The following is a 17500-nucleotide window of genomic DNA, read 5'->3' on the forward strand; positions in this document are numbered from 1 at the left end:
TGAGATTGGGCTCAGATAGGTCTTATGTATAAGAAGAAAGATCAAAATGTCTTTATTGGAAATGAGTTGGTTTAAAATACCCAGGTGATTGTGAGGGCCCAGGAATCTACTGTCTGTATTATATTTCAATACATCCAATATAGTGTTGTGTAACAAATGACGTCAATGAGAATAATTGGAAAGAAATTAAACATTTGATGCTTTGATCTACTGTAACTATACTTTTATAACTATGAGCATATCATTTGCTGTACCTTAATTTGATTTTGGATTAATATGAGGATTTTCTTTTTTTATTGTTATATTTTTTTTTTTAATTTTATTGCTTAGCATTTATATGTTTGCCAATACATGTAATGCAATATATATTTTAAATACATCTGAAATATGTACATGTACTTCGTAAATGTACTCTTACAACATGTTTTTTACCTGGTATAATTATGTACACAGAAACTTGCAGTACATTTTAATTTTAATTGTGCTCTATTAAAATGTACTCTTCTTAATTATTTAATGATATTAAATGTATACTCTTCTTGATTATTTAATGATACTAAGATTTAAATGTACTCTCCTTTAGTTAATTCTTTAATGATATTTATACCTGTTGACAGGTGCGTGACCTGGTTACTGTGGTGATACCACTTCGTGAGGTGGTACTGGTAGAGAAGGTGGACAATGCAGCCAGTGGTGAACTAGGAACTGATGCCTTGGTGGTCACTACTAAGGGGAAGGTATTATAAGATAGCTTATTTATATGTATACATCAATATTTGTTAGTTCATATGGTATGGTAAATTTTTAGCTCACCTGCACAAATGTCCAGCTAGTGTATTGTACCCCTTTTTAGGTCACCTGAGTAAACTCAGGTGACCTATTGCTATCCGTTTTCGTCTGTCGTCGTTCGTCGTGCGTCGTGCGTCGTGCGTTAACATTTGAACATTTTCAGCTTCTTCTCTGCAACCACTGAACCAATTTCAACCAAATTTGGCACAAAGCATCTATGGGTGAAGGGGAACAAAAATTGTAAATTTCATGATCCCTGCCCCCCTGGGGCCTGAGGGGTGGGGCCAAAACCACTAAAATTAATGCAATCTTTAAAAATCTTCTTCTTTACTCCTGGACATCAAGCAATCGAACTGTTTGCATGATTGTAATCAGCATTGAGTCCTCTACCAAAATTGTGAAATTCATAGCCCTGGGGTCAGGGGTTCTAGTGCTAGGGCGGGGCTAAATAAGTAGGTAGTGAAAATGCATTATTTCTTTGAAAATCTTCTTCTCTGCTCTTGGGTATTAAATAAACCAACTAAGTACATAGTTATGATGAGCAAGAGTGCCTCTATCAAAATTGTGAATTTTATGGCCCCAGGGTCAGGGGTTCTGGTGTTAGGGCGGGGCTCTATTGATTATATAGTGAAAATACATTATTTCTTTGAAAATCTTCTTCTCTGCTCCTGGGTATTAAATAAACTAACTAAGTACATAGTTATGATGAGCAAGAGTGCCTCTACCAAAATTGTGAATTTTATGGCCCCAGGATCAGGGGTTCTTGTTTTAGGGTGGGGCTCTAATGATTATATAGTGAATTGCATGAATTCTTTGAACATATTATCCTTTGCTCCTGGTTAATATGCTAATGATCTAAATACATATTTAAGGCCAGGATTTATTTTATTTTCAGTTGTACAAAGCCTCCGCTCAAGGTTTTGAATTTTCAGAAAAAAATAAAAAATTTTTCTTTCCGATGTCAAATATGAGTCGGGATCGAGATTTCAAATTTACGAACTCGCACTTCCGGTTTTAAACGGCGGGTAAATAAATCTACATAGTGTAAAATTCATCGATACGAGTGCCATTCAAAACGTTTCACCCGTTCAAAGGACAAATAAAATGCTGACGACTTTGTTGCACAATGACATGCTGGTGAGATAATTATGTATTCGTTTCAAGTTTCTGTCTGTAAATTATTTTCCTCCCCCAGGTTTTAAACTGCCTGTGGTAGCTATTGCATATTGCCAGCGACATTGTTTAGGTCTCTGTCATAGCTTACAGTCTAAGCATCATTCTTCAGATAAGGGTTGCTTATGCATCAGATGTAATGAATAAAACTATGGGAGAAGTAAGTCCATTTGAGGTCAGAAGAAATGAACAATAACCTGAAGAAATAAAAAAAAATTCAACTATTAAGGCAAGAATATACAAATATATACAGGCATGTAGTATCATTTGTATCAGCCAGAGAAATTATTTTACACTTAATTGAAAAAATGTTCACCGTACTCTCCAATACTCCCTGTCTGTTTTATGATAGGAATTATAATTTTAGGCATCAAGTAAATTTTAGAACAATGTCTACACATTCACCTAACACATATTAAAAAAAATGAAGATATATTGAAAGACTTTTAAAGAATTGATTTTTTAAAATATATTTTGACCAACATCACAAAATTTATATAACTGGCCCAAACTGGCAGATGATGAAATAAGCAATTAAATGTTCTACTTTCCTATTTGTAAGCATTATGTGTCCAGTGGTAAGGAGCCTATTAGAATAGCATAAAAAAAGAATGTACAATTGATTTATCCAAAATTTTTTTTTTATTTCCTTTTCCTTCGAGACTTTTTTATTCTCATGTTCATAACTAAACCTAAACATAAAAAAAAATGCTGGCCTTATAATGAAGAGAGGGGCCTCTTTCAAAATAGATAAATTCAGGGCCATTTGGGTCAGGGGTACCATGGGGGTACTTTGACTAAAAATAAATTAATGCTTTGAAATCTGCCCTTTGATAAGCAATGGTGCCTCTTTCAAAATTTGTGAATTTCATGGCTTTTGGATTAAAACACGAACCAAATACGATCGCTGGAAAGTTGTTACATGATACTCAGGTGACCTATAAGGCCCGTGGGCCTCTTGTTTTCCAAAATGATGGATATTTATTTGGGCTGCCCAAAAATCTGTCTGTATAACTGTATTTCATTCTGCCTGTCTATAACATTTAATCTGATACTAGATAATATCTCTTAAAGTTGTACTTTTCATCAAAAAGATATTTCCAAATAATTGGCAAAACACTGTCAGACTAATTATGGGAAAATTATTTGGCCTATAAACATCAAACTTAGAAAGAAAATACATCTAAGGTAAAAGGTGTGTTGCATCCTACATTAAGGACTCTTTGACCTGTAATGCAGATAATATGGCCAAATATAATCAAACTCTGTCTTGTTTGTTATCGGAAAATTATTTAGCACAGGAAGATAAAATTGGACAGATATTGCATTTTAAGAAGAAGCTGTGACAAACTTTTTATAAAACTTCAATAAAGGTGATTTAAAAAAAAATAGAGAGGTCTTTTCTACCAATGCTTAAGAGTGATGCAGAAACCTTTGTGAAAAATTAACACCAAGAAACAAGAGGTCCAGGGGCCTTATAGGTCACCTGAGCATCATGAAACAACCACCAACAATTTGAATTTTGTACATGTTGTAAACCAGAGGCCATGACATTCACAATTTTGAAAGAGGCACCATTGGTAATCATAAGTACACACTAAGTATGCTTAGTTTAGTTACTTAATAGTAATATCCATAGGCAGAGTAGGGGAACAAAAATGCATTTATAGTAAACAGTAATATTGGACTATAATCAGTAGTGCCCCCACACCACAAAAACCCCTGACCTTAGCTCCACACATCATACAATTTTGGAAAATTTAAGGCACCTTTGCTCATCATAAAAATTTGATTACTATACCAAGGAGCAGATATCAAAGCATAATTCATTTTCAGTATATAATCTTTAGAGCTCCCCTCTATGCCCCACTCCTCAGGTCCCAGGGGGGCAAGGAGCAAGAAATTTACAATTTGTGTTCCCCTTCTCCTATAGATGCTATATGCCAAAATTGGTTCAGCGGTATCTGAAAATGTTCAAATGTTAATGGAACCAGAGAGCTTTAGTTTAAAAATTTGCAGCTTATATTTTTTAATTCAAAAATTTTTTAAAAATAAATTTACAAGGGAGATTTTCTTATATTTTTCAGAACAACTTCATATTCTCTCAGCTTCCTGTACGAGAGTTTATTCTGCAGAAGCTTTCGGATTTCTTGTCCAGAGTTGAGGAGCCCTCAGACAAGAGGTACCAGTAAATGAATTCAAAGTTACTGTAAGGGATCAGTATAAAGTGAACAAAATTGTCTATTGATTTTTTATGCATTAATTGTCAATTTACTGTTGTAGTATGTCATTTGGCTGTATATTCTATTTTAAGTGTCTTTGGAGGAAAAGCAGTTTTTACTGAAAACAATATGTTTTCCATATATTGAACAAATAGCAATAAGGAGGGGGGGGATTACCTTTGGGCTCTGTTCCTAGTCTTGCATTCATTGTGCCTTCTATTTACTAAATTAAAGTTATCTCTAGCATTGTATATTTATTGACAGGGTTTAAGAGCAGCGTGGGTTTTGTCAGACCCTAGAACTAAACTGTTTGCATGAGACCTAATGCAACAGTCTGGTTCGACAGTCAACCTTTTACTTTTTATTTTTATATCTGAGATATATCATGATGTAAATTTCGTTTAAACTTGGTCCATTAAGGACATACACAAGGTACCTTACCTACTGATAATTTTTTAAGATATTCTTAATTTAAGATTATTGTGCTATCAGATGTTCATAGACAAAAAATCAGCATGCATTACCAGGGTTTTTTGGAAGATATCAAATTATGAAAATTTTTGCATTGTTCAAAGAAAAATATACAAAAATTACATAACATAATTTTCAGATTTTTTCCATCAAAATTTGTTTTAGAAGAGGTCTACAAATCCATATATAGACATTAAAAGTATTGCAAACAGATCTTTCATTTAGTGGAACTCTTCAACTCCAGGGAAGAGCCCAGTAAAATTCAAACTGTGTTGCGTATGACCTTAAAGTAAAGTTCTCAAATTCAATAATTTTTGCTTCAGAGAACTAATAAAGATGATTATAATAAAGTCTTAGAACTATTTTACACAGGTTTGACTTCAATGAAAATTTATAAATTCTACTAGTAGATGTTTGTATCAACTATGATTACTACAAGTCTTTGTTTCAGTCCTTCAAGACAGAACTCAGCCTGTGATAGTGTCACCAGTTCTCCAGGTTAGTGCCTAAAGATTCCGTGAAGACCATCAGTCTCTAAGGAACAAGTATCATGCTTTTTTTGTCAACTTCGTCTTATTTTCATAAGTCTGTTAGAAGTATTATACACAGGGGAATACTTGATATCGTGATTACTTAATTTACTTGAACTCTTTCGCGATGGAGGTAGGAAACGTCTGTTGCATGTGGGCAAATTTGCTATAGAATAGACGAATTTCACATTCCTGAGAGTTATCTCCCGTTGTCGGCGTAATGCTCATTTTTCCCTCTTTGTCCTTTGTAAGTTACCTGTTGATATTTTTAAAATTCAAACGTTCTATGACAATTTCGATCTGTACCTGTATTGCCATAGTATGGGGCAACATAAAAAACATAATGAGCATGTTCATATAGATTTTATTTCTAGGATACTGACCCATAAAGTTGGTAAGGTTATAGAAGGAAAACAGCGTCTTACGCCGGTTGACCCCGGATTGACCCCGCAAAGGGGAATAACTTTTGTAAATGTGAAAGTCTCTATACAATGCAAGATCAATCATTATAGAATTCATAAGGACAGATAAGTACATGTAAATAATCCTGGTGGAATACCTTGCTAAACAATCGCTGAACCAGCCTAATAAATTTTTGAGAGGAGCTAATCCTAAAATGTTACCCTTTTTACGTTATTTTTAACTAAGCAGACTCTTCTAATTAAATTTTCATAGAAATTTAAATTGTCACATTTCAAAGCTGATAAACGATTCTAAACTTTCTTTATTTGACAGTATACTATTTGGAGTTCAATCCTTGGCAATACCCCCGGTATATTGTACTTTCGGAATAAATTGTTCTAATCATTTGATTGTCACTACTGTAAACAATGTCATGTGCCCTAGAAATCTTGTGGGATTTAGAGCTTTCTTGACTCCTCTGCAAAAGAGTTGTAGTAAGTTAGATAACTGCGAGGTACTCGTAATATTACGTATTTACCTTCCATTCAGTCCTCTGACTAGTTTGTTTTTTATATATATTTTTTTTAAATAATGTTTGATTGCATGGAATTCAGTACTGTATACATGGTATATGCAGGCAAAAGTCTTCAGCTATCAAAATTAAGTAAAATGAAATTTAAAGAGAAATAAGAGGGAATTAAGCTATTTAAGTCATGATTCTCAGAAAGGTATCATACATAAAACTTAAAATACATTGTAACTTCCTTTGCTCTGAGTTCTTGATCTCTCAAAGAAAGTCAATTCCAATTTTCCCTTAAAATCTATCGTACAACATGTACAAATTTGATTCCATTCTTCTTTTTGAATATATTTTTTTTTCTGTTCAAATTGTTTGATGACCTATACTCACTAATGAAAAAACACAATTGATTCACACTTCCTTCACAATTTGTAGCTGATGACATCCAGTTCCAGCCAGCTTTGGTCAGCTTGTTTCACAGGAGGCATTCAGATGAATTGTCTGCGAGAGAAACCGTCAAAGAACATCTGTGGGATGTTCATTTCTCAGAATACGGCAGGTGGGATATTTCTATAGCACAAATCTTCAGTTCTTTTACTCAAGACAAAGTTCTCAATTTCAATTCAGTTCTTGAAATTGCTGAAAAAAGTTCAAAATGTTTAATATTATTCCTGTAAGATTGGGTTCGCTTAATACATACATGTACCAACACCTGTGCCAGCAACAGATTTAAGTATCTATTGAATGAGGTTGGTTTTGTTTTTCCCATACATGTAGATGTATTAATGTGTATTTTTAGGGGTGTATGTATGTACAGAACCCACAAGACCCAGGACCTTATTTTACAAGGACTGCCAGAAAAGTTTAGAGGGGAGATCTGGATGCTGTTTTCTGGTGCCATAAATGAGGTACAGCAGGAATTTTAAAATTTGTCTACTGTCTGTGGAACACGGATGTGTGGTCAAGTTAACAAGTAGGAAATCATGGATTGAATCTCTCGTTTTCAGTTTTCTTGTCCATCTGTTTTAATAAGTATTGTACAGAAATGACCACATTAGAAGTGTTTTCTTCAAAAGAAACTTTATTATTAGGCTATCTAAATTTAATTCTCTCGTTCTCAGGCCAATTTTCTCCAAAACGGAGGCATTTTATTTATCATTTTATTGGCAATAAAGTAGATGAGGGAGGTATTTTTAGCTCACCTGAGCCGAAGGCTCAAGTGAGCTTTTCTGATCAAAATTTGTCTGTTGTCTGTCGTCGTCCTCTTCGTTGTTGGCGTTGTTGTAAACTTTTCACATTTTCATCTTCTTCTCAACAATCACTGGACCAATTTGAAACAAACTTGCTACAAAGTATCCTTTGGTAAGGAAGATTCAAGTTTGTTCAAATGAAGGGCCACTCCCTCTTCCAAGGGGGGATAATTATGAATTAGTGAAAAAATAATGTCATTTTTAAAAGAACCACTGGGCCAGGAAAGATGAAACTCATGTTGAATCATCCTCAGGTAATGTAGATTCAAGTTTGTTCAGATCATGACCCCCGGGGGTAGGGTGGGGCAACAATGGCCGATCAAAGTTTTACATAGGAATATATAGGAAAAATCTTTAAAAATCTTCTTCTCAAGATACCGGTACATAGAGACAGAAAAGATGAAACTCATGTTGAATCATCCTCAGGTAGTGTAGATTCAAGTTTGTTCAAATCATGACCCCGGGGGTAGGGTAGGGCCACAATAGCTGATCAAAGTTTTACATAGGAATATATACAGAAATCTTTAAAAATTTTCTAGTGATATTTATATTGAAGCATCCTCAGGTAGTGTAGATTCTAATTTGTTCAAATCATAACCCCCAGGGATGGGGTAGGGCCACAAGGGGGGATCCAAGTTTTACATTAAAGCAATATGAGCTGCATTTTAGAGAAAATAATTTTGCTGTCTAAATAGGCTATTATGATAAATCTGTATGTAATATGAACCATTATGTTTAATAAGATTGATATAAAGAATTATTTATGTTTTCAGAAGAAAGATTTCCACAAAGAAATATATAATATTATATAAGAAATCAATATTGTACAGGACGACAATGTAATTTTGCTTCAATCAAAGCATATAAATAGTTTTTCTGTCTGAAATATAAAGGATAGAAGTTTATAAATGTTCTTTTTTTCTGTCATTTGAATAGTTAATTACAATATTAGAACAAAAATTTCCAACATCAAACTTGCAGCTCATATTGCTTTGAAATATATTTTTAAAAAAATATTCTAAAGAATAGCAAAGCCATGACTAGTGATATTTATATGGAAACATCCTCAGGTAGTGTAGAATTAAATTTGTTCAAATCATAACCCCCAAGGGTAGGGAAGGGTCTCAATGGTGGATAAAAATTTTACATAGAAAAATAAAAAGAAAAATCCCAATAACAGAAAAGCTATTTTTATTCATATTGACATTTAAGCATCCTCATGTATTGAAGATTTAACGTTGTCCAAGTCATGAGTACCCTATGGTGTAGGGAGGGAAACAATGGGGAGTCAAATTCAAATTATTACAAAGTAATTTATACAAACAAAATGTAAAAAAAAAATCTTTTTTCTCAAGAACTTTCTCAAGAAGTTATATGCAGTACATGTATTGATATGGAGGCATTCTCAAGTAGTATTAGAATTCAATCCCCCCCCCACCCCCTCAGTAAACTTTTCAGTTCTGATCTGATTTGTGCTTTTTCCTAGCCAATTTGCTCAGGTGAGCGATGTGGCCTTTGGGCCTCTTGTTTTTAATTTTAATTTACGAATTTTCTTTAAAATAAAGATAATTTTTTATTCATATTTAGATATTTAGACATTTTAGATATACTTCCCATTTTTGATCATAGTCTGGTCCTGATTTTTAAAAAGAAGGCTAGAAATAACTTCTAACGGCAAATAATTATTATTTGGTCCAGCATAGTTTTTTAACCTATTTTGAGTATGCTGAATCTGAATAAATATGCTGGCTTTCATGAAAATGACGTTAAAGAGGTCAAAATGGCGATTCAAAATGGTGGACATCCAATTTTTCTAATTTTCTCTTAATATCGTTCAAAAAGGAGAAATAATGAGTGAATATTTCACTGAGTGCAATAAAAGTATAAAAATGATAATAGAATGCTAATATCATTAGTTTAAGGTAGTCCGATCCTCAGGTTTATAAAATAAGCAGTTAAGTAATCAAAAATACTCATAAAAGTATCTCTGAATCCACAAAGTTATGTTAATTTATCCACAGTATTTCTTTTAAGTTAAAGATTAAAGTTAATCATATTATGTAGGGAAAATCCTCAAATCTCCAATATTTTTGCAGAAAAAGCGAATATGGATTACCAGCTATGCATTTTCTAATTGCAAATTGATCAACAAATATATTTTAGGTTAAAAAACGATAGGTATCCAGGCATTCAGAGAAATTGTCATGATTTTTATACTTTTTTGGTAATTTTTGTCTTGAAGTTCTATTTCCGTCATGTATTCTGTAATACATAGTGTAAAAGGCTTTTGCTATCATTGCAAAACACCAAAAATCACTTCTCATTTCATATCATGCTAATAATTATTGGTATCTAAGGCTGGATTCAAGAAAATCTTATTTCGCTAAAACTATAATAATTTTTTTTCCTTTTATAGGGTACAAATGTCAACTTTTATAAGACCTTTTTTAAGACTTCAAAAAACCTTGAATCTTATGAAGATGAATATAATGAAAATTGTTGCATGAAAAAATTTCATTTTCAAGCTTCATTTTGATGCATTTCAAATTAGGCTATCTAAATTTAATTCCCTGGTTCTCAGGCCTATTTTCTCCAAAACAGATGCGGGAGGGCGGCATTTTATTTTTCATTTTATTGGCAATAAAGTAGATGAGGGAGGTATTTTTTTTAATTTTAATTTCCGAATTTTCTTTAACATAAAGATATTTTTTTTAATCACAGATATACTTTCCATTTCTGGTCAAAATTTCTGCTTTATCCACTGCTTAACAGCGTGTAAACATCGTAGGTAATGTCCTAGAATGTACTTTCAAGCGAAGTAGCCAAAATCTCATTGTAAATGGCTACCGGAAGTGATATTTGAATACTAAACTACGAAACAAATGAGGTCGGAATTTTTTTTCCCGGATTGGTCTCCGCAATACCAACTTTTTATTTTATCAAAAATTCAATAAAATCGGCAATGCGGCTACCTCAAAACGGATGCGCGCGGGCCTGAGAACCAAGATTTCAATTTTATATGGCCTTAAATATGAATTTTTGGAGTTATCCTTCCTGGCTGAGGATCGGATGTCCTTAAATCAGAAAAATTATTCGTTTCTACACTTAATTCGAATTTTCTCTGATTTTTTTTGTCTATTGTTTCTATATTCTTCTTTGTTCAGGATTTTACATTTGCAAATATCAATACACTGCAGATTTGTATTTTTCTCTGCATCTCACTATTCTACAATTGAATGGTGGTACAGCTGTAAGTTAAAAGTCAAAATGGTGATTCAAAATGGCGGATATTCATCTTTTTTTTCTTCAAATTATTCAATTCGATCATTATGTCATTTACGTAGGAGAAAGATTTGTGAATATCTTACTGAGCGTAGTACAACTATGTAAAATACCAATAGAACACTAATTTGATCACTTTTAATTGGAAAATTTAGTCGTTTAAATTTGAAATGTATTAATAAGCTCAGAATGGCAATTCAAATGAAGTCATACACTCGAATTTAGTAAAATACCCAAACTGCTTAATTCTGGTTCATTTTGCAGAAAATAAATTACAGTTCGTTTTTTTATTCATGAAATAATGTTCAAATATGCAATGAAAGTTGGAGGATATTTTTGTTAATGATTTAGGATTTTTATAACGCAGATTTTTGTTTAATTACATGTACTTCTATTGTTAAGATAAATTTTTGACGACAATTCCGAAGACATTTTACCTATTACCTGTCTCACCATGCTTCTTCATATAAAAAGTTAATAATATCATACAATAATTGCTGTTTTGAGGACAATATGAAAATTAAGCTATCCCTTGAAGAGCAGTATTCCCCGAGCATTAAGGCGAGTGAACATTCAGTTGTTGTCTAGTGCAACATAACTTAGTATGGTTTTTAAAATGATGGATCACGTCCGATTAGATGGCTAGTAATTGTTACATCATGTAAATCTGAATACAATGTATATCCAAATATAAACATTTATTAAGAATTATTATATGCGGGAAGATATAGAGTAATCGGTATGTCCGTCCTTCCATCTGTTCCGCTTTGGGGTACCCATCTCTTATCCGCAACTCCTCTCATATCACTGAATGAAATTTGATAAAACTTTCACAGAATCTTTATCACATATTGCCATTGCGACCTCCTATTTTACTTTTTGATCAGACACATATTTTGGGTTTTCAAAAGCAAAACATGGACACTGTCATTATATTCATATGGGACGGGGGTATCATTTAGTGAGCTAATTGCTCAAAGTACCTCTAGTTCATTTTGCATTAGATTTTGGAAAACAAAATAGACTTTTAACATTTGAACATAAATGTGTTGTTGCTTGAGTGTAGGTTGATTGATTGTATATTGTTTAATGCCGAGTCGGCAATTTTTCAGCCATGTTTCGGCAGACTATTAGTTTAAATAATCGGTTTTTGAATGCTTTTGTTTTCTCTGGTGCCCCCAGTAAGCTTACTCTTTTTCGAACTCCAGAGAAACGATCTTTTTACCTGCCAAGGGGGTTGTCATTATTGACACGGGGCACCATTTTACTTGAGTGTTGAAAATACCAAAATTCCGAAGACGTAGCAAATAAAGCTGGAATAGAAGATGTTAGGGGATAATACTAAGTTCTTGTATGTGCTAAAAATCTAGAACAAAGTGTTCGATGAAATCGGACAAGAATTTCTTCAGTTATATTTGATGGTGTGCATAGGGATGTTGAGGTAGAAGTGCGAGTTGATAATGACAGGATTCAGCAGTGATTTTAGATGGACCAGGGCTCAAAGGCTTTAGGCTTTGGAACATGGTCAAATACGAAGGGGAAAATTTGGAAACTCTTAACTCGAGTTTGTTTTAACTATTTCCAGAAAAAATGAATCTTTTCTAGTTTGTTTGTTTGTTCATATTTAATGGACTAATCAATATATTATATATATACTATATACAGTCAATTCTCGAATTATCGCCATTCGATTCATCGCCATTTTCGCAATACCGCCATGATTTCCCAAGAACGTTTTTCCTGCTATATAAAATTCTCTTTATAACGCCAAATTCGCATACCGCCATCCGCCACCCTGTTTTCACAACAAACGTCCATTTTTAAGTGTCAATCATCTCGATATACCGCCACAGGTGCATGTGCTCAGTGAAGCGCGGCTAATTGGTTGACGCTATCCCTGTTGTAAAGCATGCAAAGGCAGACAAGGTACATGCAATTAAGTAATTAAATAAGAACAAAATAAACAATAATTTGAACATGAACTGTTATAATAATTTTGTTTTCTGTTTAATAAAAATATTTAGTCACGGCTTCGCCACGAAAGCGGTCATTGTTAAAGTACGCCGATAACGATATTATTTTGATGATCTCTACTTAAAGCAATGCAAAGTTTGCTGAAAAAATAATTATACGGTATAAAATGTGAACGTTTCATTAACAATGATGCCATAAACAATGAATTTATTCAAGAATGCATTTTACATACTATCAGCAATATATCACGACGATCCACCCAGCATGTTTTTTTTTTTTGCAATATCAGAGGTGCAGATTTACATGCATACACATGTACTTGTCTTTATTTCATAACTGCACATTTTTTTTAACCGAAATTGTACATTAAAAAAATTACGTGAAGTATTTTCAATCAGAAATATGTTTATATATACATGTATATGTAATATTAAGAATAGAAACGCTAAATGGTATTTCTAGGAACAGTAACTCTACTTCTTGTTTTCTAAAAGATGGGAAATTCAATTCATCGCCAAATTCGTTATACCGCCATGATTTCTAAATTACAAAAGGTGGCGGTTTATCGAGAATTAACTGTATATAAAAAAAACTGTAATTTATTTTCTGCAAAACGACTCAGAATTAAGCAGTTTCTACGAAATTCGAGTTTACAAGACGTCATTTTGAATCGCCATTCTGATCTAATTAACACATTTCAAATTTAAACGACTAAATTTTCCGATTTAAAGTGATCAAATTAGTGTTCTATTGGTATTTTACATAGTTGTACAACGCTCAGTAAGACATTCACAAATCCTTTCTCCTACGTAAATGATATTAAGAAATAATTTGAAAAAAAATTAGTATCCGCCATTTTGAATCGCCATTTTGACTTTTAACTTCAGCTGCACCACCATTCAGTTGTAGAATAGTGAGATGCAGAGAAAAAAAATACAAATCTGCAGTGTATTGATATTTGCAAATGTAAAATCCTGAACAAAGCAGAATATAGAATAATAGATAAAAAAAATCACAGAAAATTCGAGTTAAGTGTAGAAACGATAAAATTTTCTGATTTAAACTAATAATGTTAGCATTCTTTTATCATTTTTATACTTTTATTATACCCCCCGCAAACGAAGTCTAGGGGGGGTATATTGGAATCACCATGTCCGTCTGTCCGTCTGTCTGTCTGTCCGTCTGTCTGTAGACGAGATTTTTGTCCGGACCATTACTCAGAAACTATTGGAAGGATTTGTCTGAAAATTTGTACACATATTATTCACCATATGAAGTTGTGCACCTGATATTTTTCCTCTTGATTGGGTTATTATTTTGAATTTTACAGGTGTTTTTTCATTTTTATTTTGTGGTTTTGTCTGGACCTTTTCTCAGAAACTATTGCAAGGATTAATCTGAAAATTTGTACTTTTATTATTCACCATATGAAGGTGTGCAAATGGAATTTTCAACTCTTTTTGTTCATTTTTCTGCATTTTACAGGTTTTTTAAAATTTTAATTGACTTGTTCATTTTGGGCTCATGTTTAAGGTTTGAGACATAGAATCTAGAATATCTGTACAAAAACGTGAACTACAGCTTAAAACTACTCATAAAAACTTAAAAAAGAAACATCATCAAGTGTTAAAAACAGTTTTTACATTGCACAGAAGATAATGTAATTTCATTTGTCTCTTGGGAATAATGACTGGACATGCATCCAGTTAAAGATAAATTAATGAGTTTGGTGTTGGATTTTAGTTGTTTAGGCATATCTCTTATCAAGTGTTTGTGTGTTATCAAATCTACAGGGAATAAGGCACAAGAATTAAAGATCTCTCTTCTCTTATTCTCTTAATTGTAATTTATTGTCTGTCAAAACACTTCATTACTGGATGACCAGCTCTTTATTTTCAAAATGCATTTCAAATTGATATATCAAGATAATAATTTGATATTGTATAATTTTTTTTTTTTCAACAATCAGTTTGCAGAGTGACATAACACATAATTGCAATATATTTTTTTAATGCAGTAATAAAAAAAAATAAAATGAAAAAAAAAAAATCTTACAATGGAATTACAATGTATTAGTATTGATGTTTCATTTGGTTGCACCTCCATTTCATTCATTAAGAAACATGATGAGCAATTATATTTCACTGCAAATTTTTTTAAGTAAATTAGGAACATCTCTAGTTTTTATTTTGTGGTTTTGTCTGGGCCGTTTCTCAGAAACTATTGCAAGGATTAATCTGAAAATTTGTACACTTATTATTCACCACTTGAAGGTGTGCAACTGGAATTTTCAACTCTTTTGGTTCATTTTTTTGCATTTTACAGGTTTTATTTTTTATTTTAATTCACTTGTTCATTTTGGGCTCATGTTTAAGGTTTGAGATATAGAATCTAGAATATCAGTACAAAAATACTACAGCTTAAAACTACTCATATAAACTTAAAAAAAAAGAAACATCATCAAGTGTTAAAAACAGTTTTTACATTGCACAGAAGATAATGTATTTTCATTTTTCTCTTGGGAATAATGACTGGACATGCATCCAGTTAAAGATAAATTAATGAGTTTGGTGTGGGAAGTTGAACATTAAGGAATCTCATTATCAACCACGTGTAATCTCCTGGGAATCAGGCACAAGAATTTTAAGATCTCTCTTCTCTTATTCTCTTAATTGTAATTTATTGTCTGTCAAAGCACTTCATTACTGAATGACCAGCTTTTTATTTTCAAATGAATTTGATATAAAGTTATCAAGATTAATTTGATTTTGTATGATAAAATTTTTTTCAACAATCAGTTTGCAGGGTGACATAACGCGTAATTGCAATATATTTTTTTAATGCAAAAATAAAATAAATAAATAATTAAAAAAAAAAAAATGTTACAGGGGAATTACAATGTATTAGTGATTGATGTTTCATTTGGTTGCACCTTTGTTTCATTCATTAAGAAACATCATGAGCAATTATATTTCACTGCGAATTTTTGTAAATACCTGGTAAATTGTGAACACCTCTAGATCCATAAAGTATTTTTGAATTGGCACCTTCTCTGAAAAACCCAGCGGGGGGTATTTGTCCCTATTGGACAGTTCTAGTTGAAATCATTGAGATATTCACTCATTATTTCTCCTTTTTGAATGATATTGATAGAAAATTAGAAAAATTGGATGTCCGCCATTTTGAATCGCCATTTTGACATCTTTAACGTCATTTCCATGAAAGCCAGCATATTTTTTCGGATTCAGCATACTCGAAATAGGTTAAAGAACTATGCTGGACCAAATAATAATTATTTGCTTAGAAGTATTTTTTTCTATAAATTGGACCAGACTATCAAAAGGTTTGCTTCATCCATTGCTTATCAGTGTGTGAACATCGTAGGCAATGTCTTCGAATGTATTTTCAAATGAAGTAGCCAAAGTCTCTTTGCAAATGGCTACCGGAAGTTATATTTGAGTAGTGAACTACAAAAAAATGAGTATGAAATTTTTTTTGCGGATTGGTCTCTGCAATACCAACTTTTTATTTATTCAAACATACAATAAAATTAGCAATGCGTCTACCTCAAAATGGATTCACATGGGCCTGAGAACCAGAATTTCAATTTTATGTAGCCTTAGTTATTTCACCACAAATGTTTTTCAAATGACATGAAAGAATAATGAATCAGAAGTGATAATAGGACAATTATTGAATATATTTGTGAATTGTATTAATGCCATCAAAAAAATAATGAGGTGTTAATAGATTTTATTTAAAATAATTTAATTTTTGTATTTTGAATATTAGGATACATAACAAATTCCCCAAACTTCACGTATGCCCGATAAATTTCATGCACAGCCTTGAATATAAATAGAAAAGGTTTCAAAATTTGATATTTTTGAAGATGATACCCAATTGAGAATTCAAATATATTTACAATCATTAGTTTAATTCACAAGTTCCTCTAATTTATTAATTAAGTCTTCATTTATATAATTTGCAAATTTCAACATTCATTATAGGTATAGTTTTTCACAGCTGGTAATAACATGTCATTGATTGACTGTGTTGTTCTCAACCTCATAGATATTATTTGCATTTTTCTTCATTCTGTATTTTTTTTAGATCTTGAAATTAACTGGTTTTACATATGGTATTAGCTACAGTAGTGATTGCATGCATGATTACATGTACTTGTTTGTGATGACTGACTGTACACTAAGTCCCAGGTGTTTTTAGCTCACTTGAGATTTTCTAATCACATTTTGTCTTTACAGTTCTGTTGTATGTCTGCCTGTCCATTTGTCCCTCTGTAAATCATTAACATTTTAGACTTCTTCTCAAGAACCACTGGGTGAATTTTAACCAAACTTGCCACAAATATTCTTGTGTGAAGGTAATTTAAGTTTGGGCAAATAGAGGGCCACATCAACTTCCTATGGGAGATAATTAAGAATTAATGAAAATTTGGTACATGTAGTGTGTGTATCTTTTAGATATCACTGTTCCAAATAAGTTGTAACTTATGCTAAACCTTCATAATGTAGTCTAGAATCCAATTTGTTCAAATCATGACCCCATGGCTTTGGTAGGGTAAGGCCACAATGAGTGATCAAGTTTAACATAAGACTACTGTAATATATGTAGGAAAAAAAGGGAAGGGAGATTTGGCCATGATGGGGATGAAAATTTTACATATTAAGTACATGTTTATCAAGGAAAATGTCTAATAAATTTTTTGCGAAGAACAGCATTGTCATGATAAGTCATATTGATATGGGATCATCCTCAGGTAGTGCAGATTTAACTTTATTTTAATCAGTGGTGTATTCTGACTTGAGCAGCAAAGCCACGTTTTGTCACATTGATATGGAAGTATCTTGAGGTAGTGTAAATTCA

At 32.3% G+C, this 17500-nt stretch overlaps 1 protein-coding gene across 1 annotated transcript in view; it reads left to right on the top strand.

The window, feature by feature from the left end:
• Positions 1 to 617: 617 nt before the first annotated feature.
• The window catches only part of LOC134264170 (TBC1 domain family member 9-like), a gene marked incomplete at its 5' end in the record, with an annotated part of 102277 nt that continues 85394 nt past the window's right edge, over positions 618 to 17500 (top strand). Inside the window, 5 exons of the mRNA XM_062746469.1 lie at positions 618 to 737; positions 4050 to 4144; positions 5107 to 5153; positions 6543 to 6666; positions 6907 to 7015. Coding sequence (XP_062602453.1) covers positions 618 to 737; positions 4050 to 4144; positions 5107 to 5153; positions 6543 to 6666; positions 6907 to 7015 — 495 coding nt within the window. The remainder of the gene's footprint in view (positions 738 to 4049; positions 4145 to 5106; positions 5154 to 6542; positions 6667 to 6906; positions 7016 to 17500) is intronic.

Source organism: Saccostrea cucullata, unplaced genomic scaffold (genome assembly GCF_032062105.1).
Source record: "Saccostrea cucullata isolate Sc308-1 unplaced genomic scaffold, CSIRO_AGI_Scuc_v1 ctg4407, whole genome shotgun sequence".
NCBI lineage: Eukaryota > Metazoa > Mollusca > Bivalvia > Ostreida > Ostreidae > Saccostrea > Saccostrea cuccullata.